At 42.0% G+C, this 26,046-nt stretch overlaps 1 protein-coding gene across 4 annotated transcripts in view; it reads left to right on the top strand.

Moving 5' to 3' along the window:
* The first annotated feature begins 7,476 nt into the window (after positions 1-7,476).
* SPATA13 (spermatogenesis associated 13) overlaps positions 7,477-26,046 on the top strand; it is a 58,141-nt gene continuing 39,571 nt past the window's right edge. For all 4 annotated transcript variants that reach the window (XR_001920497.3, XM_018071316.3, XM_018071315.3 and 1 more), the window contains exons 1-2: positions 7,477-7,569; positions 20,628-22,424. Coding sequence is in view for 3 of the 4 variants with exons in the window: in XM_018071316.3 (XP_017926805.2) it covers positions 20,787-22,424 (1,638 nt within the window). In the remaining variant the exon portion in view is untranslated. The remainder of the gene's footprint in view (positions 7,570-20,627; positions 22,425-26,046) is intronic.

The raw sequence follows: 26,046 nt of genomic DNA, 5'->3' as shown, positions 1-26,046 counted from the left end.
AGGAGGAGCATATGTTAGATTGCACCAATTAGAAAAATAAAATCAATGCAAAAGTTTAGAAATTTAGAATTTAGAAGGCAAATCTTGTACAGAAACCCTGTTTAAAAGCAAGTTCCTGACTGATACCATCAATTTGGGAATTGGGTTACTAATGGGAAGAGTTTGGCTGTTTATGATACTACAAAATTGATGTTTGAAAGTTGGCTTTTATAGATTACTGGGTTTCTGCAAAGTTCTGTCGCAGAATTTCAAATTCACTCGGAGCCAAAACAATTTTCCTTTTGTCACTTGTCCTTGCTTATGGCAAAGGTCAGCATTTTTAAGTATAATGATCTTGAGGCTGTTTGAAGTAAGCTATTGCCTTGTTCCAGTGTGTTAAACAGGACCTTGTAATTAAAAGTAACCTCCCACAATGAACCAAGGGCTCTGTGGCTCCTTGGCACACTGGGAGGTTTGTTGCTGTGTTGTTAAAATGTTTTTATGTTGCTGATGGAACAGTTTAGCTATCCAGGAAGAAAATAGCCAAGCTGGCTAAATACCTCATTGTCACACTCTTGTGTAACACACTAGAGAAAAGGTTAATATGGAATGTAATACTTCCTGGTGAACTGGCTGCTGAGAGAGGAAGAAGGAATTTCGGGGAACTGGTGGCATTCATCAGTAGAGCTTTGACTTTTCAGCTTGTAAAAAAGTTGAGCGAGTTAAATATGTTACTTAAAACCTGAATGACAGCATAAAATACAAGTAGCATGAAAAGAACCTAGAAAAAAATCAACAGCATGCTCTTAAGGAATGAATTATTTATTTATGATTTATGTATTACAGTCATTGAGATTGTTAAAAACAAAGAATCCCCTCCTAATGGTACAAGAAGCAAGTATGACCATAATTTAAATATGTGGGCAGTAGTCCAGAAACTTAACTTGCATATCTGCCTATATGTCATCTTGCCAACTGTGCTCCCCTTTCTCATTTTCTCCTGGAAACCCATCCTTCCTGTCTCTTACTTCACCTCTTTCAACACTAATGTGTGGGAGGCTGGAAGCACCCAGGTTTCAGTACCCTGTGGTGAGAGTAGGTTTTCAGACACAGCATTACCCGGGCAGGAGATCAAAATCAAACTAAAAGGAATATATTTGATTTGGGCTACCAATTAGTTATGGGAATTCGGTGAAATATGAGGATATAGAATCCAAAGAATTAATGAAAATAGAATGCAAACAGGAAAATATGTGGAAAAGTGCCCAAATAGAACTAGAAAACAGTGTATTCTGCATGCAGCCTCTGATTTAGGAATACTCTAAACTGTAGATTGCCAGAAGATAGGAAAGTAAAATAGAGGGAAAATTTTTCTGTATTCATTTTGTTTCGTGTTCCTCCTTAAGTCACTTGGAGACAAGAGAGTTGGTTAGATGTCCTTTTCATCCAATCTAATGCAGCAGGCGCTTCCTGACAACTTTCTCTTGAGAATGAGATTCAGAAATCCGGCTACAAATTTTGCCCTGGATCTTTCACAGTTTATTTCCAGTGCATATTTTTTATTTTAAACAGTGACATCTCATCTGCTATCTTTCAAAATAGATATATTTCTTGTATTTTATCAGCCGCATTTTAACTTCAGTGTTAGAAACTCCCTTACTTCCATTGATAATATTGAAGAGCTAATGTGCTTGTTGAAGGTTTTACAGTCTTCCTTATGAAACAAGCTCTTATTATTAAATAATACACATTAGCAGCTTTTGCTTTTATGGATGTAGTCTGTTGTGTGTTTTCTGCATGATGGCATGAAAAAGAGAACGAGGATGAGAGAAAATTAACTTTTTCATCTTGTTGCAAAGAAATCAGACTCTCAGGATGAAGGACAGCAGTGTTTTTTGTGCACTGACAATAGCAGAATCAAGGCAGTGTTACTCCCAAGCCCTACAAAGAATATTCCTCTGCTGAGAACTCAATCAGTACATCATTTTACCTTCGCAGCAGTGAGGTACGCAGCTCTTGGGCTGAGGAACCAATCTTCTCAAAGGCTTTAAAATATTGTTAAAAATAAACCAGGATAACTTAAAACATCTTGCTGGTTGTTAATCTGCTCCCCTCTGCATCTAGTGTCCAGGCTTAATTGTCTTGTATGACCTGGTGATGAACTGGTCTTATGAATAGTTCTGTGCCTGTATTACTTTGCAGTTGCTAACCTAAATATTTGCAGGGAGGATTGCCCCTCTTTCAGGGCCTGCCTTGTATTGTGTGGGGCTGTTAAGATTGAGATGCCTTAATGTAATTGATATAGCAACATGCGGACATACCTACTTTTGTCTTCCTTTCTCCCATCTCCCCTCCAGTTTATTTCTTTGGGTTTTTTCTGTGTTCTGACTATAGTTGAAGATTTGGCATGAACTGTTGGTAAGTGAACTCTGTATTCCATGTTTCTATATTTTTCAATTGAACTTCAAGATAACAAAAAGTAGTGGATGAATTGTGGTGAAAGCCAACTCTTTTATTTGTGGAACATATACAGCATGGGAACGATGCTTTGTTTTATTGACATGTCCAAACTCAAATCACCAGTGTGAAAATATTACTCCCAGCAGTGTGTTTAGTGTTCAAGCCTTCTTAAGCCTTCTTTGCTTTTGTTGAGAATGCTGGTAGTGGTTGTAAAGAGTAATAGTAGTTTCCAGAGAGGAAATGATCCTCTGAAAATGTAACAGATTTCCAACAGGGAGCGATCAAAGGCAGAAATTCTGCAGCCACAGGAATATTACCTAAACCATCACATGATTGAAATCCTGGTTGTTGTGGGGAAATTAAACCAGTCCCATATCTGCCAGAGTGACAACATAGCAGAGCACAAGCAATTCAGGAGGTTTCTGGAGTGCATTGAGGACAACTTCCTAACCCTGGTGACTGAGGAGCCAATGAGGAACAGCACTCTGCCGAACCTCCTTATGCTTACAAACAAGAAATATGTGGTTGAGGACATGAAGGCTGGGAGCAGCTTTGGCTGTAGTGACCAATAGTGATGAAGTACAAGATCCTTTGGGGAGGAAACAGGACGAATAGCAGAATCATAGCCCTGGGCATCTTGGAGAGAAGATAGTTGGTTGACTTTCAAGAATCACCTCTTGAACGCTCCAGTCCAATGAGCAGGAAATAAAGCAAGAATGTCAGGAAGACTGTATGGATGAACAAGGAGCTCCTGACAACTCAAATGTCAAATGGAAGCATACGAGAGTGTAGTGGGTCTAAATGGCAGGGTTTTGGCTGTGGGGGGCTGTAGGGTGGCCTCTGTGAAGAAAGGCTGAGGCTGCCCCATGCCAGACACAGGCAGTTCCAGACAGCTCCACTGTAGGACACAGTTGAGTCCATCAGGGAAGGTGATGGTGCCCCTGGGAAAATGTATTTAAGAAAGAGGCAAAACACTGCACAGACAGTGAGGAGTAAGAAAAAAAGTGTACGAAACAGCTCTGTGAGCACCAAGGTCAGAGAAGAAGGAGGGGGAAGTGGTGCTCAAGGTACCAGAACAGACGTTCTCCTGCAGTCCATGGAGATACCACAGTGGAGCAGGTATCCACGCTGCAGGTCATGGAGAGGACCACAGTGGAGGAATTGGATGTTTCCTGAAGGAACTACCGTCCTTTAAGAGCACCCACAGGAGCAGGTATTCCTAACAGGAGCTGTGGCCCTTAGAGGAACCATGTTGAAGAACTGAAGCCCATGGAGAGGACCCATGCTGGAACAGTTCTTGAAGGACAGCAACCCATGGAAAAGACCCACAACAGAGTGGGGGAAAAGTTTGAGGAGGAAGGACCAGCAAAAACCTACTGTGATAGGCTGACCAGAACTGACCACAGTCCCCCATTCATCTGTGTCACTTAGGCAGGGTGGGCTTGAAGAGAGGAGAATGAAGAAATAAAGCTGAACCTGGAAAAAAAGGATGGGTAAGGGGAAAGGTGTTGTTTTAATTTGTCTTTGTTTCTCACTATCTAAACCTTTTTTTTATTAGAAAAATAAAATTGGGATAACTAAAATATCAATTGGAATAACTAAAATTTTCCCCAAGTCAACTCTTTTGCCCATGACAGTAACTGGTAACTGATCTCCCTGTCTTTATCTTGACCTATGATATCTTGACCTATGACCTACTTTCCATCTTATCTTCCCCCCCCCCAACCCCCTACTGTTAGGGAGGGGGAGGGAGAGCATGTCTGGGTAGGCATCTGGAAGCCAAGGTCAACTCACCACCAAGAGGTAGGAGCAGACGCAGGAGCTCTGTATTCCTGGGAGGAATACAGAGACACTGACTGAGCATGCAGGGTCAGGGCTAGGAAAGGCAATGCTCACTGGGAATTAGATCTGGTGAGGTATATAAAGTGCAACAAAGAAGGCTTCAATAAGGGAATCAGCAGTAAAAGAAAAACTAGATAAAATGTGGACCTGCTGCTGAATGCGGCAGAGGACCTTGGACGAAGGACATGGAGAAGGCTGAAGTACTCCACCTACTCCTCGGTCTTCACCAGTAACACCAGCCTTGAGCAAATCCAGGCCCTGAGTGGTTGAGAAATGGGAAAAGGAGGACTTATCTTCAGTAAGGATCAGTTCAGGGAACATTTAAATAAAACTGAATACACAAGGCCATGGGACTTGATGGGATACACCTATGGGAGCTGGCTGATTGTGTTGCAAGGCCATTCATTATGATATTTGAAAGGTTGTGGTGACTGGGGAAGGTTTTTCAGGACTGCAAGACTCCAGTCTTCAAGCAGGGGAACAAGCAGGAGCTGGGGAAGTATAGGCTAATCAGTCTCAGCTCAGTCCTCAGGAAGGAGATGGATCAAATCTTCCTAGAAACCATTTCCAAACATCTGAAGGACAAAAAAAGTGATTGTGAGTAGTTGACATGGATTTACAAGGGGAAATCATGCCTGGTCAATGTGATAGCCTACTACAACAAAATGAGCTGCTCCAAGGACAAGGAGAGAGTAGTGGGTTTTGCAAAATGTTTGACACTGTTTCTGATAACATGCTTACAGGCAAACTGATGAAGTATGGACCAGACAAGTGGATAGTCAGGCAGACTGAAAACTGGCTGAACCACTGGGTTCTAAGACGTGTGATCAGTGGCATGAAATCCATCTGGAAGCCAGTCGCTAGTGCTGTACCTGAGACACCAGTACTGCAGCCAATACTGTTTAACATCTCCATTTTTGGCCAGGACGATGGGATAGAGCGCACCTTCAGCAAGTTTGCAGGGGATACAAACTGGGAGTAGTACCTGATACAACAACTAGAGCATCTGACATATGATGAGAGGCTGAGAGAACTGGGACCGTTCATCCTGGAGAAGAGGATGCTGAGGGGATCTTATAAATGAGCATAAATACCTGATAGCAGTGAAGCAGTAAAAGAGGATAAAGAGGACAGAGCCAGACTCTTCTCATTGGTATCCAGTAAAAAGGCAAGAGGCAATCTTTCCAACCTTGTAGACTTCAAAAAATTATTTAAAACTTGATAGGACATGGCTCTGAGCAACCTGCTCTAACTGACTCTGCTTTGAGCAGAGGTGTTATACTCAGTGACCTCCACATAGTCTTCCAACTTCAAACCTTCTGTGAGGGGGGCTGGACTGGATGATCTCCAGAGGTGTCTTCCAAACTCAACCCAACCAGGCATTCAGTGAGTAGATCTGTGAGAGATCAATTTGTGCCATGTAGTATTATTTGCATTTCCATTTCTCCTAAAATTTCAAACTACAAAAATATGTAGTATTTTTGCATTTCCTTGCCTCCCAGGACTATGATCAAAATCAGCATTCATATGACAACAACCTAGATGAGCACCTTGGTGAGTGATTTGAGACCAAGAAAGTTGCTTGAATTTAGCCTTTTTGATAATCTTTACTTAAAGCTTTATAGAATCAGAGGAAAGTCTTCTTAACTTTAGTGGACCTTGGGTTTGACTCAGAAGGCTTAAAATTGTAAAAGCCCAGTTTTGCATGAGAAGAGCATGGCTGTCAGGCACTTACTTCCTTCTATCCACTGAAGGTTTGAGCATACGTCAAACATTGTGGAGTTGTATTCCTGTCTTTATACTCTCATACAGTTAATTTTCTTGGTACTGGGATTCAGCAGAGTATTCCACTAAAACTAATTTAACTAATAATTGGGAATTCAATAATGTCTGAATTGCAGATTGTTGCAAGTGACATAATATGAAGCCTCACACTTGATTATAAATTATTAATTAGGTTTTGAAAGTTATCTTGGTTAGGTAAATCTATTATTAAGGAAATCTGCTAGCATTTCCACTTCTAAGAAATGAATGTGATATTGCCATTAAAAATTATCATTTTGATTATTCATGGAATAATACATGGGATAATTATTAATGGAAAAGAACTGTAAGACAGAAACTAATTTCTCTTTGAATTAGTGTTCTCTTGCATTCGCAATTGCAGTTAGTCTTCACATCTTTCTACCACAACTCAAAAAAAAATGCAATTAAAAGTTGATATTTCTTCTACAGAGGAAAAGGGAAGATTGAATCACATTCTAGCAGATTGGTTATATAGAACTTTGTCTTCTGTATAGGGATATATAGGAGGGAGCTGTACAGGTCCTTCTGACCGAAGAGCACAAAGCAGAGGCACTCTATATTTCTGTATGTGATGCCAGCCTCTCGAGATAAATGTGGGTCTCTGGGAACGTAGAGTTATACCCCCACTTGTACACCACGCAGCAGAAGCAGGGAGGCACATGTCCCTCTGTTCTGGCAGGTGTCTGTCTGGTTTTCCACATTGTTCTGCTGCTGGGATAACTCCACTCCCCACCCGCAGTGCCTGCTGTACACCCGGCTACCTTCCTGTGCCACTTCGCAGCTCTCAAAGACATAATTATACCTTTGATTTCTGCCTCTTTCATCTGCTACAGTTAATGATCAGGTATAACTTTGGCATTTGGTTCTGCTACCGACACCTGCAAATATTAGAGCTGGGTGATAAAGTTTTGACGTTCCTTGTTAATTTTACTTTCACGGATGTGAAATGTGAAATGTGTATTCAGTGTGTGCCACCCTGGGTCATCCATTTTGTCCACACTGTCAGGTGCAGCTTGCTCAGAGTAGATTCTAGCTGATTACAACGAGCTCACCATTTGCACAATATTTAACTAGAAGGCTCTGATTGCAACTTTAGATTATTTCTGCCTTGACTACTTAATTTTACTTTCACCAGCACACTCCCAAACCTTTGCTTTCATGTGTTAAATATGTAGGAATGCTGCATACAAGACCCTTCAACACAAAGATTTTAAGGAAATGCTCCTGTAAATATTCTTTCTTCTCTGTTACAGTTATTCCAAGTGTATGTTTAACTTGTTGATTTCACAGACCTCTGTGTAGCCGTTTGTTATATATTAACTTAAGACTCAATCCTGCAACGTACTGACTGCTTCTGGATCATGCCAAGTCCTTTTTTCCTCCAGCAGTGTTTAAGGACTTACAGGGTGCTCAGCAGGACTGAGCCCAGAATCCAGGCAACAACAGACTCTTTCAAAAACCAGACAGGTTTACTGGAAAAAGGTTTGTACTGTAACTGGACAATATTTTGTGTGATGGATTTTCATATATTTAGATTAAATATTATCCAGAAGAGCAGATCTTGTAGTTAGTGGCTACTGGAAGACATAACTATTTAGGTATATATGCTGATAATTAATTGCATTTTATAATTATGGTTTTATTAGTTGTTCCAGTTAAGTGCAAACCCATGACTGAGACTAATATTGGAAGTTTTGTGTGTTGGCTGCAGTGTGGTTTGCCCCTCTGTTAATGTGTATCTGGTTTTCAGAGTTGCAGATAATCTGTGTAGTTCATCTAGCAAAGTCAACTGAGCATTATTCACCCCTGAGCTCACACACCGTGCAACGTGCAACGGGGTGCTCTGCACACTGTGACTTCAAGGGGATCTGACCAGCAGTGGCATTGGGGGGAAAATTCCCTAGCATTATCCCAGCTTCCCGGACCCCCCTTGGGCAGAAGCTCACCCAGCCATATTGCTGAGCCACTGGTGGTTCTGTGTGCTGGTGTGTTGTCACCAACAGCACTGGGCTGGACCACTGTCCTGTACTGTCAGTCAGGCATTTTGAAAGGCAGGCTTTAAAAAAGGGTACTAAACTGATCTGTTGCTGACCAAATGTATCTTAATGAGACCAAGATGTGGTGTAGTCTCTGCAAACTACAGTATTAACTATTACTCCTTCTTGGAAACTTGTTCTGGGTGAAGAGGCTGCCATTGGTCTTGTTGTAAATTCAGATTTATTTGGCAGAGAAAAAGTGTTGTAACATACTGTTTCTAAAAAGCTATTCTCACTGTTTTATATGCAGATGAAAACCATAATCTTCCATTGTTTGGAAGCAAAAAGATAGGACCTGAAACCTTTAAGTAAGTGGTTTAAGTCCATCTACAAACAAGGAAAATTACTCCAAAACTGCAGCCCCTGCCTTTTCTGCTAGACAAGGAAAGAGATGCTCTTTGATTTTGGTCCTGGTATTACTGCAAACAGTGGTAATTCTGAACTAAAAATTAAACATGAATTTTGCTTTCAGACTTATACTTCAGGTTGGCCAAAGCACAAGGCACAGTTCTGTTCTAGTGACTGTTGGAGCACTCTCACTTTAATTCAAATACACTTGTGTGTTTAATAAACATATCTTTTGAAAGTAAGCAATCACATTGTTGCCTTTGCCCTTACTCCCCCAATTAAACTATCGATTGCACACACATTTATTGTAGATTATCTCTTGAAATCAATGTGATTTTAAGCATGCAATATTGGAGAATCACCTACGTAAAATGTTTGCAAGATCACGGCTCTAGCGATGTACTTTAACTGAATCCGGGGTATGAAATAAGTCTGCAAGTAAACTGCGGATTAAGCAACTTGGTGACTGCCAGTTTTCCTGGAGTAATGGCCATCAAGTTGTCTGCTGTGTTTTTTCTGGGGAATAAGAAAAAAACCAAACAAAACCGAGCTTTTTGGAGTCTTTGGTAAATTAGAGAGGTTTCTGTGTAACTTCAAGCACAATTAGCTACGTTAACAACACTTACAAGTTTAGAGTTGTTTACCCATTAAGATAAAGTGGGGAAAGAGGCAGAAGTTTATGGGAACAAAAGTAGGCTGCAGATGCCAGCGAAGTATTTTCCAAAACTTTCAGCACAGGATGAAACCACCACATGATCCTATGTAAGAATACTGCAGCAGAAAGTAGTCACAAGTACTCAATATCCTCCCTGGAAAAACAGCTCCTAGTTAGGGGAAATGAGCCTGGCTTGGTCATATGCTAATTGATTTTCATTACTATGTGTTAGCAAAGCTGTTTAATACTTGCTATAAAGCCTGGATTTCAGACTCTCTCATTTAATACCAGGTTAAATCTGAACTAATAAGCTCTCAGAAGCTTAGAGGTTCCAGTAAAATGATATTTGGCTAAAAATTACATGTTGGTTTCTACTAGTAACAGTGGTGCAGCTTTGGAGCCCTAAACAATGAGAAAAGCAGGACTAGTGAGAAAAGAGAACATGCTTCATTGGGATATTGAATGATTTAGTAGAAGTTGAAATGTCGAAGGGTTTCTTAGACTTCAGAATAATGAAATATGTAATAGTCAATTTTGAATAATTTCCAAGTGGTTTTTTGTATAAAATATTTTGCTGAAGTATTGGAAAATCAAGACATAAAATATTATGCATGGAGCAGGATGGTTGTTATTTGATTGTTTCTTAGGCAGCAGTATCTGTGACTCTAAAGGATGAACACTGAACAAGAGCTGTTTATGAGCTGATCGATAGCAGAATTTCTCATAAATGAAGCATCTTCTCTTGGTATGGTCAAGTATAAAGATGATACTGCAGTCTGCTGAAATTGGCCAGTGCAAAGGTGCAGCTCTTGCTCTTCGATTAAAACAATTATTCTGGAATGTATTTGTCTGTGGCTCTTCAGGACTTTCAGAGTTAAAACTTTCATCTAAGTCTTGTCCCTGCTAGGAAAATTACCAGATGCTGACAGGGGGTGTCAGCAGTGCCTCAGCTGAACATATGCTGCATATGGCTTGGCTGCAGGAGCAGACAGGAGGCCCTATTCCCTGCTGCTGCAGAGACTGGTGAAAACAGGCTTTAAACCAACTGATTACAGCACAATACTAAACGTAAGCCTTTGTGCAGTGTTCATCCTATCAATGAGACTGAATAACTAATCAAGCATACATTAGCCTGCCAAGACTTTTGCTGCATCAAAAACGAATTACGTGGCATCTTTTCTGAGGTATTTTACAAGTGGTTGTTTTGAGGTATACAGCAATCCCAGTATCTCTGCATCATGATTATATTTGTATTATTTTGTGGTGAGGCTTGAATTGAAACTGAATCAGAGATTGAATGCAAAGCAGATTAAAATCTCTAGTTACCTTAATGATTGATTGTAATCTCAGAATCTGACACAACAATGCTTCATAAAAAAATTAACTATTTTATGGAGGAAGTATTTTCCTACTTTTCCAGAGAACACAATGAAAAATATTTCCTGTTTGTGACATTGCCACAGAAATTGGTGATTATTTGTGTTTCTTTTGTGAATCTGCTACAGGGACCCTCACAGTACCCACCACCCACACACCCACCTCACACCCACATATTCTGGCACTCTATGTCAGAAACACAGCACATAGGAATTGCTGAGGGAAATTGCACGTTCTCCTAGCCCTTTCCAATTCAGAGCATTCTTGGGCAGCTCCTGAGAAAAATTTCAAGTCTGGTGCCATTTCAGGAGTCTTGTTGCTTCTGGGAAGCGTTTCCACTCTCCCTCCTGTGCTTTCCTCCCTGCTCTTGGATGCTTACTTCCACCTCCTGCCCAGCAACAGCTTGGGTGAAGCCAGGAGAGCTGCTTCAACTCACAGCCTGACAGGAATAAGCAGAAGGCATGTCCAGCATCTCTCCCTTCAGGTGGCAGGTAGCATGCTCTTAGATTGGTGAGAGCCACCACTTCTACCCTCATCCGTAGGGACCAAGTAGATCGAAGGAGATTATGTGAAGAGGAGTAGGTGATTTATGGGAAGCAACAGCTTCTCTGGGTCAGCATGTGGTAATAAGACAGTAAAGAAGCCATTCCTGTCCTGGCATAGAAACAAAATTTGCTGAATTATGTAATGAAAAGCAAGAGGTGAGAAGAGATTTGACTCAGATATTTTGTATTGGTTAGATAAAAGACAGACCCTGGAACAGAATTAGAGCAAACTGCCTCCCTTTAGTACAGGAACTGGAAACATCACTCACATCTTCAGCTTAGTAGTTTAATTATGTACACCAGGATGTTGAGGGAATGGCTTTTAAGGCTTTTCTTAATCAGTTTTCTTAACCTGAAGGTTAAGAAAGGTCTTTTTAAAAAGGACAGTGCCACTGACAGGAACTAAAGTGTTCATTTTGCTGTTTGCAATGTTTAGGCAAAGACAGGTCACCAAGGTAAATTAACTTTTGTAGTAAGGCTATCTGTAATCTTTCAGGTTCAGAGCTATCCTGCACTCATATAAGACATAAATTATTAGCCAAACCTGCAAATTCCAGTTTAGAAGATTAATGGGCCATCATCAAAATAATCAATCAAATCTTGAAATAGGCACTTGAATCTGAACTCTTTTTAAAAAAATGGAATTTAGGTTTTGTCCTCTGCATGGGTAGATAATGGATTATTTTCCCCATGTGTACACTTTATATAGCTCTCATCACTGTAAGCATCAAAGTGCCAGAGAAGCATTGATGGATTGGTCCTTGCAGACTCATAGGTTATAAGGTACTACTCCTATCATCACATATTTTACACATATGGCACTTAGGCTGAGAAAAGTATGTTGAACTGCCAAGGTCAGACAGAAACAAAATCCAGAATCTGTCTTCCCCAGCCCCAGTCATAAAGACATCTTTCCTGCCTGAAATAGGGGCTTCCTTTTTTTCAGATAATTTACCATTACTTTTGGTGCTGGTAAAATCTGGAGTTGTTTTACCACTACTCATAGGAATATGGGTGTCTAAGCCAATGGCCACAAAGGTCTCTTGGAGCAGTGGTTTCAGTCCGCCCACTTCAGGCAATTATGCCATTTGGTACCCTAGATAAGCACAACTAACTCTATCTCAGGCTACCAAAGTTTGGTTTTCTTCCAGGCTGTTCTAATAGGAAGACAGTTGCATGATTCCAATGTCTGATCTTAAAAATAATCATTGGATTTCCCACCAAAATGTGACTAATTTGTGCAGCTGCAATATCTTACAGAGGCAGTCAGTATGTATTATTTGTATTGATTCCTAGAAACAATTGTAATATTACAAACAATATAAGACTGCAAGAGATTTCCTTGACTATCCTGCAGATAAAAGTTCTAATTTAATATATATGGTTGTTTGGGGTTTTTTTAACAGGACAGGTAGACTAGACTAAGATATAAATTTGTGTCATGATTCTATGTCCAGGCAAATAAGTTTTCAAGCGAGCAGCATTCTGTGTTTTCTGCATATTTAAAATCAGGTAACTTCTTTTCCAGACAAAATAAATAGACAGTTTGCTTAAAGTTGATTATCCATGCTTTAAAAAATACTCTTGATTTTAGCATTGATAATGAAAAAAATAATTAGTTACTACAACAGCAGAAAAATAGAAGAATGACTGTTAGACGAAGGCTTATGATTGCTTTGAAGTTTTCAGACAGCCTAAATTCAAATGTTATTGAAAAGACCGAGCACATAAATGTTGTTGTAGCACTTCATTGTCATCTGCTTTGCTCAAATTATTTTTTTCTAGCTTTTCCATTCCATGGCATTCTTGATAGAGTAAATTCAAACAAAAAGTAGAAATTGACAAACTAAAGGTAGAATTAGCAAGATTTTTTTTTTTTTTTTGCCTGAGAAAGGAAGAGAAACATGGTGGAAATGGTTATTCAATCTTCTTGCACAAGAAATATGACCACGAATGTTAATTTAGTTCAGATAGTAACAAAGATAGCAAGTTTGTCATTGTGGAGAGAGACTAAAGAAAGAAAAATATTGATACTAATTGAGAAAAAAAATCCAAACGACTGTGTGGTTCTTGAATCACATGAATCAATACCACCTAGGAGCCTCTTAACAACAACAAGAAGCCCCAGTCCTTCCCACCAAATGCAACCTGTTTCCCCTTTTCTTAATTTTACTAAGATATTCACTGTTCTGCCCTCATGAATGTATCAAAAGCTGTAATTGCTCTCAGTTTTTTGCTTTGGCTACAACAGAGTTACCCAAAGTCTCCAGCCACCCTGTAACCAGGTGGGTATTTCTGTTGTGTCACGCTGGGCCAATTATTCTGCTGAGACTTGTTATTTTGTTATAATAAGCATGAGAAGCACCATGATCTTATGTAACCACATAATTTCTACTGACGTGGCATCATTCCTAACAACGTCCACTATCTGCTTCAGTTTTAAAGCATTTCCAACTTTTCTAGTATCTGACAGACACTGTACCTCTGCAGCATTGCTGTATCCCTGCTCCCTTCAGCACAGCTGAATGATCTAAGCGAGCATTGAGTGCTGCTTGTGATTCCTCCCTGAGTCCAGGGAGAAGCACCATCACTTTGAAATCAAATAAACCCATGCACAGCCCCCTGCTGTGGCTCGTACACAGAAATGCTCTGCACTGACACTCCAGCCCCTGGTCTGAGTCGTTCAAACACCCACTGCAGGTGGTCCTCAGTCCTCGAACTCCTCAAGGCCCTTTCTCTATGTATTTATTCTTCCATTGATTTTTTTTTCCCCTCCTGGTTGCATAACAAGGCACCTTCATATCCTCAGGTAATTTTGGAAGAACAGTTTTGAATAGAGAAGAGGGGATGGCAGGGTAATTAAGTGGGTGGGGAAGAAGGTTGATAAAGAGCTCCTAATTGTCACTTTTACACACTGTTATTTCAAGCAAGGAAAATAAATCCAGAATGGCTGTAGGGCCATCAGACTCCGCAGTCAGGGGTGTGACATAGGAAAGGATGGCAGGTAGACCAGAGCAGAAAGAGAAAGCAAAAGTCTGCAGAGTGGGGCAATCCTAACTTTGAAATCTCACCCTTTCTTCCCAACTAGTCCCTATCATTTCAATATACATCCATCTAACAGGAAACCTAATGTAACTTTTTTCAAGACAAGAAGAAAAAGAGAAAGATATAGTGTAGGGAAAAAAAAAGAAAGAAATTCTTGACTAACCTCTTTTCTTTCCTATTTCTGTCTACTTTTCATCTCCTTTTCCTTCCCACTTCTTATGCTTTGTGAGACACAAAATAAAGGTGGGATTCAGCCTTCTTAATTGGCAACTGGAAGTCTTCTTTATGTTAAAACACAATGATCTGTTTATTGGAAACTGCTCTTCTGTAGTACCAGCCATCTCTTCATGTCATGCTGCCTGCATAATGCCTCTTGAGGATGGGGAGAAAGAATAGCACCACAGTCAGACCCCGTGGGGTTATAAATAGCAGTCTAGCTGTCTGAAAGGCTGAAGCCATCATTAAGTTGCATGCAGCTGTAGTGGTGTAGGTGGGTGAGTAAGAGCAACTTGGAGATGGGATAATGGTAACCTGGTACACAAGGGTCATTTTTCATTGATGGCGTCACTCCATTGGACTATTGTGCTTTCCCTAAATTGGTCTCTGTGTTTAACAGAGTTGAAAAAGCTCAGCGAAACAGCCTTGGCAAAGCACATTTAAAGAAGATTAGAGGGGCAAACAGTTTGTTGTGTATCGTGATTTAGACCAAATTGTGATAAACTTTTCTCACTTGGGTCAGTCATTGCTTTTATCAGCAACAAAGCAAATGCAAGCGGAACTGGCCTTTCAGAAGTAGCACACCAGCCTCCTGCACGAGGGCAATGGGGACTTTCACTGGGCAAATTAAGAAGTTAATACAGCAATTTAACCCAGGCTGTCCTTTCAGTGTTTCTCTTAGCAGTGTGATTCATTTTGTCATCTTGGACTTTTTCAGTGCCAAGACAACAAAGGTCTTGGTTTTGGAAAATCCCTTTCAATCTATATTACTAATTTGGTTGCAGATATACACAAATAGAAAAATCCTACACTAATTTCATGTTATATAAGAAACAGATGAAAATAATTAGCAGCCTATGTTAGTTTGAGCTTGCATACACAAACGCACTACTCTTCTCTTATTTCTAAACTGAACGAATGGAGATCTTGATCCTGCTCCCAGTGAAGTCAGTGGGGGAGTTGTCATTAACTTCAATAGATATAGGACTCAGCTTAATTCCCCCTGTGGGACCTATCAGTTTGTAAAGATTCCTTGGAGGTTAATTGCTTGCAGAAGAGTCTTTGCCTAAAAGGAAGGTGCAAATTGCACAACTGGAGCCTTAGCTACGTACTGCAGCCTGGAAAAGACATTGCCATTTAAAGCAAAGGGATCTCTTATTTCAGTAATCCTGCATCTTAATAATTAAATTTGGTCACTCGTTAATTTAGAGTATGTCTTGGAGAGTCGCTTCCTTTGCCATTTTACCCAATAGCTGTGGAAATAGGACAAATCCTTTTGTGTTTTCCTGAAATTACTCCTTTTGGCTCTTTTTGTTTGTACTCTCTTTTTAGAGTACCTTTTTTTAAAAAAAATCACTACTTTGAAATAGACTTTTAGAAATTATTTATAAAAGAAACATGGAAGAACAATGTTGAGGGAGTAGAAAAGAGGATTTCTAAACTAAGTAGATGGAATAATTCTCATTTAGACTTTTTAGATTTATGTGAGTGATTTCATTACATAAATGTGCCCTTTGCTATTCTAAAAAAGCTAAGAGATGCATCACTACCAACTAAAAGTTGGGGGGGAGGTTGTTCTTTCATCATTGAAACTCTATATTCTTTCTCCTGTCACATTTTTTGTAATCCTTTCCCACCTGTATTACTTTTGGAATAATCCTTCTCATTCCTTGTCACATGTGCACTAAACCTCTTTTAAAGTACAGACTTAGAGCTTCTAAAACAAGCATTTCATTTTTGTAGCGCTAAGTGTGATGTCAAAACACTATTAAAAATCTCACGCATATACCAATCTGGAATTTGTTCTCAAAGTTCCTCTCTTCATAAAGTACTGTACTTGGTTAACTACAACATGTACTGCTGGCACTGCCCCTCTGTTCACTGCAGCCTTTGTTACTCATCTGGAGCCTGTAAATAACACAGTATGTAGCTCAGTTTTTCAGAAATACCTGTGCAAGTGCTATGAATTTGTTCTTATTACTAAGCATTCTCAGTGGCAGATAGCACGAATATTCTCATTTTGCTTTTTTATGATGGTAGAAAAACCTTAATATAGGAAGGACTAAAGTTACTTTAGTTTGTAACTTTGAGGAAACACTATGGCTTGCTTTTCTTCAAATACTGTAAGAAACTAAAAAGTGTTCAAGTTAATAGTCAGAAAAGGGATTTTTCTTTTTTCTCATGGCAGTCCTGTTGGTAAATTTTACTTCGCATCATTTTACTAGACTTTGGTGTCCTGAATACTATATACATTTACCAGCCTTTTAAAAACAACAACAAAAAAACAGATTAATAAAAGATCTGGGTAATTATTGGTCTCCAGTACAGGAAGTTAATCCTGCTCTCAAACACACTCCTTATTGTACTGCATCTGAGCTTCTCTGAATACTACGTGCATATGGAAGGACAGACTGAAACAACGAAGCTGCAAGAGTCAGAAGAGGGTTTTAACATACTACCAGTAGAAAAGCAAGTCTGGAAGATTAAAACTATTTACTTTTAGAAACTTGTCAAACATCGAATTGCCTAGATACTGTTATTTCTGTAATTGCAAATGTCAAGGTATTTCCTTTATTAAATGTAGTGACATTTAAAGAATACAACATACAACATATATTCTTACCTAATTATCTAAAGTGAGTTTTAGCAGGCCTTTCTAAGGAAATTAAGTTCTTCTGAGCACTTTGTTAGTCTGTCAATATCTTCTTCTGTCATTTCTAGCTCTTCAAGCCTATTTAGACTGCTGATGAGTTTCAAATATGTTTAAAAGACCAGTTCAGATCTCAGTTATCAGGATTTCTTAAATTTCAGACACACTGCTGGCAAGATAAAGGAGAGACCCAAATTAGTGGCTTAATTCAGCTCAACAGTTTTCTCTGCTTTGTCTTTTTGTCCAACTGGTAGATAGAGGACACCTGAGGAACTGGGGTTCTCTTCTCTGAGAGGCCCTGTGGATTAAAAAGTATACTCAAAAGGAGTGTGATGCATATACCTGTGATATATATTTAAGGAAAGGAATGTACAGGAATATAGGAAAATAAATCCATTGAAATTCAGGCTTGAATAATGCTGTTAGAAATTATCAAGTGACCAGCACAAACCCGTATAGATACCAGGGAGGCTGTGAGACAAGTTTATAAGACTTGGGGAAAGTGGTTTTAAAGTTAACTTCTGACACACTTTTTGTCTCATATAAATGAAACATTTCTCATAATGTTACCACTAATGTCATCATCTTGGCCATTTCATCACCTTTACTGAGTCCCCCTTCAGAGACTTCCCTTTCCCAAGGTCTGAAGCAGATAGTTCTTGTCTGCGCTGACCTGAGAACTTCCCCCAGACAGTTCCAAGCTAACACAGATCACCAGCCATGGTCCATATGGACTGTCTCCATACAATGTCAGCACTTCCAACCTTAATCACCATTTATGTCTCCTTTGCTTCCCATGCCAAGCACTGCAAAGCAACCAGTTTGCCTCCTCATTGGAGTCATTATTCCAAACTCCCTCATTCCATGGGGTGTCCCAGAAAGCTGTGGCCAGCAAGACCAGGGCTGGTGGTAGGCTGTGCCTGCTGCTGCTGACTGCTGGAGAGTCCTGCGGTCACTCCCAGAGTTATTTGCTACCTCATTTGACCTGCATCCCTTAAGCCCATTTGTTTGCCTCATCCCCTAACTACACCTTGCCTTTGAGAACGTCTGTACTGCTCTCCAGAGAAGTAATTATACAGCCTGTGCAGTCATACCAGTCTCGGAGGTGAGGCAGTAGGGCTGATGGCCTTCGTTAGTTCTCTAGGGAGTCTGTTCTGCCATACAAACGAAAATGGGACAAGACAGAGTGTATCTTACCTGAGCTACTTTAAAATAGTTTTAATTATGTCTACACTTCTAGTCCAAGTGTAGAAATATTTTTATATGATAAACTATTTGAGCAAGGACTACCAGTTGTTACGGGTCTTTGCCAGGAGTCATGACATATGGCTTTAAGACACTGTCTCACAAAATCTTCCTTGTAAGTAGATGAACTCTGTTCCGACTGTGCACAGAATGTTGTTCTTGCTGCAAAGTCTGAGGAAGAGCAGCAAGCCAAAAACTTGCCCAGATTTTGGACAGAAAGGCAGCCTGGTAACCAAGCGTAAATTCGGCCAGTGGGCTGTGCTATGACCCACTGCAAACAACGCGGGTGAGGAGAGCACACGGACCTAGAGTCGCGCGGTGAGGGCCGAGGCGAGGCGGGGCACCATCGAGGAAATTTTGGAAGCACTAAACGTGATCATCCTTGCGTGGCCAGTTGTTTTCTACGGCGGGGAACCGCCGTCGCGCACGGCAGAAGGAAGTGAGGCTCCTTCCCAGGAGCTGTCGCGCTGGAGACCCGGCGGGAGTCACTTGGGGGGGCGGTCACTCGGAGCAGACCCTGGGGGGAGTGCTCGAGGCGGGGCGGCGGAGAGCCGGGGCTTCCCGCCCCGCCCCGCCCGGCGCGCCGCGCTGCATAGCGATGCGGGAGCGAGTGGCGGCAGGGGAACGCGCTGCGGTGGTGGTGGGGTGCCCCGGCTCTCCCCAGGTAAGGACGCTGCTCCGGGGCCGCCTCCTGGGGAAGCTGTTGCAGCTTCCACGCTGCGAGCTGAGTTTCTGATCTCATCTCACTGTGTTTGTTCTTCCCCCTCTCCCCCGCTCCCCTTCTGCACTGCTCAGGTGCAGTTTCTCCCAAAGCCGCTTTCTGTGGGAACTTCTCTGCCGAGAGCGGCGCCTTGTGCTCTTTTACAGTTGGATGGTTTTTTCCCGCGTGGAAAGTTGGCGAGCGGTACAAGGGTGGGGCGGCGTGCAGGCGGCAGGGCTGGGTGCCGGCGGGCTTTTTGTCCGGCCCCGGGTGCCGGGGCGGCGGGGCTGGCCCGGTCTCTGCCTGCCTGGCCCCCGCCGGGCTCCGCCGTGACCCCGTGAGTGAGGGGGATTAAAAAACAGCGGCGAGGGAGAGAGTTCGGGCATCTCGCTGAAGCACAAGCAAGTCTTTTTATCCGCGGATGAATGGAGACTCGCAAAACTTTCCAAGTGCGCTCAGGAGGGAGCAGCCTTAAAACCGGCGGGCGCAGGCTGCGCAGCTGCCGCGTTTCACGGGGAGGTGGCAATCGCCTGTGAGGGACCGCCGGGCGCCCCGGGCCGCTCGCTGCTCTCTCCCCGCGATGGGACTCTCGGCGGGCTGGTGCATCGCCTGCGCTGCGCCTCCGCATCGCCCGCAGCTCCCATCCCCGCCGGCCCGCCGAGCCCCCGCGGTCCTTCGGGTGGGTAGAAGACAAAGAAGGGGCCGGGGCTGCCGGTTTCCCCTAAGCACAGCTGTGCGTTTTCTCTCCTTGTTTCGGGGCAAGGGGGGAATCTCCCCTTCGCCCCCACCTCACCGTGGCAGGTTTGCGAAGATCCCACTGCCCGTTGCTGAAAGAACGGTGCCATGAGCTTTGTTTTTAAGGTGGAGTAAGCTTCAGACTGTGCATCCCAGTGGTTTTGGGGCGTTGTGTAGCATGGTGGGGCAGACGCCTGCCTGCCCGGCAGAACCCCCTGGCATGGCCGCCGGTCCATGCACTGGAGTGTGGTTTGGGCTGCTGATCTCCCATGCCTAGCTCAGCGGGACATCCCTTATACAGCGCGTGCCAAACACTCCAGTCACTTTCAGATTTATGTTTTTATCCTGCTGTCAGGACAGCATAGGGTGGCTTCTGGGTGTATTACTTCTGATTCTTGTTTTCTTTAGTAGGGAAAAATACTTTGCTGTGCGCTTGCTGTAAGTTCTTAGGTTTTTATTTGCCTGCAGACAGACGAGACTGTCAGGTGTCACATAGCCTTCCGACAGCAGGAAGCATAGGAAAAGTTATGTATATTTTCCTCTCTTTTGCCTACTGTTTGAGAATTAGGTGTCACTTGATGAATATGATTGCTTTTTGAATGAAAACTTCCCCTGTGTCTTGGGGCTCAGTGCTGAGCACTTGAGGAGGAAGACTGGATTGCTGTTGTTGGGGATTTCTTTCTTAAAGTGTGTATGAACATTGTATTTACCACTGTAAGGTAGATGTGGTAGTCATACTGAATTTATTAGCTGATTAAACATTAGAGAAACAAGTGCATATTGAAATTATTCTGGTCTCTTAAATTGCTAATGAATTCAATTATACTTCAAGGAGTTCTCTGCACCTCTGCAACACATCTTTGTTCAGCATAGAAGAACTCCTTAATTTTGTGTATGTGTTTATTTCCTGCAATGGAGCTCAAACTTCTTTTAGTTGGGTACTTTGTAAGGAAATTTCTTAACGGTGGCTTTTGTTTTCCTGGTGCAGGCAGTGCCACCTGAGGAGCTCAGCTCATCCAGTCGATGTGAAAGCGAGACAAACCAAGGTGCAGCAGATGGAGGGGAGGCAGCAAGATCAGCTGGTGGAGACAGCAGTGTCACTTTGAGCTACCCCAGCCTCAGACTCCGTGCGTACAGCATCGAGAGCATGACAACATTTCCGAATGGCTGTGGAAATGGCACCACTGTTACTTGTATAGTTATGGATAATAAAGAGCCCCAAAACCAGACTGCCTGTGTCAGTAACAATGGGGGACACAGCACCAGCAACAGTCATGAGGAAGAATTTCAAGAGGATAAAGTCAGCCCTTCCAAAATCATGCGCTTTTTCACCACCCCTCGGAAACGGGCTAATTCCAGCTCTGACAGGCCTCGTTCTCTGGTTTTGATGGGCAACTCATCCACGTGGAATGCCTTCTCTTCCATCAGAAAAATGGGTTCTTTCAAGAAGTTGAAATCTTCAGTTCTCCAAGAAGTTAAGACAAGGGAATGCTCAGACATCTTAAATGAGAATGGCGTAGGCAAACATGGCTTTAATGGGGCAGTGGTACGAATTCAGACTAACAGGTATTCCTATTCGGGGCCTCTACATGATTTCCAGAATGCAGTGGATGGTTTAGCTTCTGACTGCTCTGATGCAGAGGAAAGTGATGAGTCTTTCCTGAGGAACACTCATCGTTCACGCAGCATCAGGCGGGCTTATGGTGCTGGCCGCATAAACTTGCTAGACACAGATAAAGTCCAGAGTCATCACAACTGTGTTAGGCCAACATCACCTCTCATTGCAGAGCCAAAGATCTGTGAAATTTTGGTGAAGGACTCTGCAGACAACAGGATGATTTATCGGAGAAGCAAAAGTTCTGATAATTTGAACTTTCTGAAAAAAAGCTCATTCAAACGGAAGTCCACCTCAAACCTTGCTGATCTGAAGGTTGCAAATGAGAAACAGATGCCAACAAGGACTGTGAGTGTTGCTTCTGCTGACTCGGACAAAAGTGGTGGAAACCCTGAGAGGAGATCCAAGCGATGGAAGAGCCCTATCAGGGCAAAGGATTTTGACCGAGTTTTGAAACTTGTCAGTAATGTTACGGATGTTGCATGGAAGAAGGATGCCCCTAAGAGCACGGCTCCTTCTCCCATTGAGCAGTCCCAGAGAATAAGGTCAAACAGCAGACTGCACGATGACTACTCCCGCAGGGTTTCCAGCAACACGGATCATGACAGAAAGAGATGCACCTCCCCAGTATGCAGTCCAGACTCTTCCTTGCAGGGAACACCTTGTCTGCAAAGCCCTGTGGTTGCTCAGGATAAAGAGGCCGAAATGAATGTAGCTGTTGCGGAAGACAAAAGCCTCAGGACGTCATCGGGTATCCTAGACTCTGATAGTTTATCACCGACACTGAATGACATTAGTCCATTTCCTAATGAAGTCTTTTATTCGGACTCAGATGAACCAAAAGCTACCCAGCAGTTTACAGATGAAGCTGAAAACCCTAACGTTCCAGTCAGGCCAATTACTCCAAAGCCTCAAAGTCCTACTGCAGGGAAGGTCAAGTGCAGTATGAATTTCCAGTGTCAAAACCATCACAGTACATTGTCACTGAGCTCATCAGAGAGTGAGGAGAGAGTTGAGGTACCAGGGCTGAAGTTGGGAAGGAATCCTGTTTGCTTCCAGGACTCGGTGCAAACTGTGTACTACGATGACGGAAATGAAGACAGTGGCATAAGCAGCCACTCTCAGCTGAGCCTCAATTTAGCCTCTGGTGCCGAAGAGAAAAAGGAAGAGGTAAGAAAGAAAGCAAAATCCTTCAGAAGCTCTCTCTCTCTCTCTCTCTCTCTCTCTCTCTCTCTCTCTATATATATATATATATATATATATCTATCTCAGGTTTTGTCTTTATTAATGCAAAACAATGCAAACTAATGGCTACTGCAGCTTGTTATTGCTAAAATATGCTGACAGCAATTATTTCCTCTAATATATTCTCTTTGGATGCTAATGTAAAATTATTTTTGCTTTGCGCATTAATATCAAAGAAAATTTTGGCAGCAAAGTTATTCATGTACATTTTCAAGGGCAGCTTATTGCACCCTGCAGAGACACCACCTTGTCATGTGGTCTTGTCAGATTTTATCAGCTTAAGCAGGGTCTGGCTGTATTTCCTTTCCAGCTGAAAGGTCTTTAAAGAGTCCATATATTTTGGAGTAGTGTTGACTCATTGGACAACACTTTGCCTGTGGAAACCTTGCAGAAGATGGTAATGTTTGTGGAGTGCTGTGACGTGAAAGCCGCAGTACAGAGGTTTAAGTATTCTGTTGTATCCAGCGTTTTCACTGTGCAGTGATAGCCATGCTGAGGGTAAACTGCTTGGTTATTTATTTGCCTGCCAATTGCAGATAGCATTACTTTAGATGCTGGGCTGCATGTCTTGCTGCTATTGTTTTGGTGAAGATACTGTTGTTTCAGTGCACCTAATGTATGATTTCACACTCTCAGTAGATGGGTAGATATATTGCGGCACTTCTGAGGTAAGCTCACGTGGTAACACTGTGCCCTCACCTATACCATGGTTTGAGTTGGCACTGGAGCAGTTGCAGTGATTTGGCAGTGTTGGTGAAGAGCTGTCTGAATACCCCGCGCTTGTCTGAAGCAGTGAGGCTTAGCTCAGTCCCACTGATGTGCAGTAATGGGATTTTGAGCTACTTGGGGTGAGGTAGCAGTGAAAGATTTGCTAATCATTGGGAAAAGTACACCTGGGCAAAAATCCCTCTGGATATATATGAATATGCAAGCCATTTGCAAAATAAAGCTGACATAGCTCTTAGGCCACCTCAGTTTGAGTAGAAGTGTGTTATACCTTAGATATGAGATAGACAAAGGTAATGCTGCAGCTGCACAAGCTTCAGCCTTTCATGGTGTCAAGTTTTTTAATGTCTGTGAAGCTGTCCTACTTTTAAAAGCCTAGCACAGTTTTTCCAAACTAGCTGTAAATGTTAACAGAGCTTATCAGTATTGTTCTTTTGCTGGAGAAAAGTGAGTTTGTTTATTATAGTATTTGCAGCAATGGTAAGATTGGAAAAATAAACTCAGGGTGTATAATATTTGGGCTCTGAGGTTATTCCTCTTCTGGAGTCCTAGAAGTGCTCCAGCCATCCATATTTTCCAAAAGTCTCACTTGTATGCAAGGAGATGCTTTCACACTGCTAGAACAGGCGAGAGCCCTAGTGTGGATATATGCCAGTTGTATTTCTCAGGAATAAAATGGGAGGTAGAATTAATGCTACTCATCTACCATCTAGTGGTGATCTGCCATCATGACTCAAGGGAAATTCAGCTGGTCCTTTCCCTTGACTCCCGACAAACCACTACAGTTTTTATATGAATGTGTGTTCGTTGGGTGGATAAAAGTTACTGCAGTTTTTAGTTTTAACAGCACATTCTGTTATTATCTAACATGCAATTCAAGCTTCCTCTTTATATTATAACATATTTTAGGTTAATTATGAGTGCCTTTCAGTGCTTGCTTCAGTTGCCTAAAATACAGAGTTGTGCACTGGTGGCAGCTCTGGGTTTGTGTAGCGGGCAGGCGGACAGTATGGAGCCCTGCTGAAGATAGAGGAAGTGGTGGCCAGGGGATGGACCCCTTGGCTAGTAACCCTTCCCTCTCCTGTAGCGCTTCCTGGAGCCCCTGTGCTTGACAAAACAGCTGTGACCACCCAGATGGTGTAGCTGCATCCAGACCTCTCTTCTGATCTAAAAAGCAAAGTTTTTGGAGGTGGTAGCTGTGAATTGGAAACAGGAGCCAGACAGGACAGGCTTTACTTCTGCCTTGTTATGCAAGGGATATAAATTCTCTCCTTTCTTTTTTCCGCACATGTTCTTCATCCCATACACAACCCTAAAGCTGTGACATTCAGAGTGACTACAAAAAAGGGAGACTATTATGGTTTCTCCCTACCATTTCTTTGGAGGATTTCATTGCTCACTTCCTCCTTTACAGCATACTTCCCTCAGCATGGAGGTAGCTTAGTACCAGAGCTACTTATGCCAGGTGATTTTTTTAATTGGAATGTACCTGTTGGCACTTTTATGAATGTTGTGTACTCACACAGTGAGGTCACTGGGGATTGAACTTTTGACTACAATTCATTTTTAACTCCACCTTACACCTCCACATTACAGAACTGTACCAGCCCAGCAAGTTGTTCCTGTGACAGCCAAGCACTTGGTTTGTTCTCAACAATCATTTGAGATGTAGTGCCGAGCCATGCACATCTCACATTTTTTAGACTTTGTCTGAACCTTAAATACACTGTCTTGATGGGCAACTCTGTGCTGTTTCCATGTTTCATGGATCTGCTTTTCTGTACGGATTTCATGTATGAGCCATTATGTATTCCAGTACAGCCACTAAAATCTCTGTGGCTTGGAAACATGTTTCAGTACAAAGCTTAGAAGGTGCTAACCAGTCAGGCTCAAATATGCTCTCTTTTAAGGACTGGCTGCCATAGCTGGAAGCAAATGTAGTTTATTCCCTTACCCACTCATCTAGTAGATTAGTCAGCAAATGAAGTCTGTGGAACTTGGTCCATCTCTGTATTTTGCTAAATATTAGTGGAAACTAAATATTTCTACTTTTTATTTCCCTTAAACTGTAAAGCTGACTTTGCAGTATTGACACTAAGGCATGTATCCCTTCTTCAGAATCTGTTTGTTTTTTTTTTTCTTGTGTGATTCAGTCTTAAGATCCTGTCACTTCTGTCACTTTGTTGGTTTCACCAAAATGCAGGATTTGGATTGGAGCAGGGGAAGTGCTAGGCGTTCTTGGTTCTGACAGAGGTTGCTTCTCAGGGAAGAGCTAGTTAAGTGCAGCCTGAATCCGTGCCTCAGCACTTCTTAAGCTACAGAGGTGTTAGTCACCAAAGCTCATCTGTGACATCCCAGGCTTTGCCAGTGTCTGCTTCATGCCACTGTCATTTGTATTCAGTATGTTGCTTTTAAATAGCACGAAGAGATGATTAAGTACAAGTTTGTATTTGGAGTGTTTCTTATAGTCTTTCATGAAGAGCAGCCCCATGTCACTGTAAATAATGACAACTTAAAGTCTGATTTGGACTAGTGTGTGTCAGCCACTAAGACTGCCTGAACTGTTCTGAGTTTGTTACAAAAAAATAAAAATCAAGTTATTTGACATTTCACCTAGTCTTTTGCAAGCTCTTGGAGCACCTGCTATTTAGATTGCCTTGCTGGCATCTGGCTTCACAGTACACCAGACTTTTTATTACTTGAATACCTTATCTACATGACCATAAGTGAATGATAAATTGAAGATGTGACTCTGCTGTCATTAGGGTTGACTCACATTGTGTTTGAAGACAATACTTTGTGTTCTAAGACCTGTCTCATT

This window comes from Manacus vitellinus, unplaced genomic scaffold (genome assembly GCF_001715985.3).
Source record: "Manacus vitellinus isolate BGI_N305 unplaced genomic scaffold, ASM171598v3 scaffold_2_pilon, whole genome shotgun sequence".
Lineage (NCBI taxonomy): Eukaryota > Metazoa > Chordata > Aves > Passeriformes > Pipridae > Manacus > Manacus vitellinus.
The sequence above is the reverse complement of the archived record's forward strand: the minus strand, read 5'-3'. Positions and strand labels throughout refer to the sequence as shown.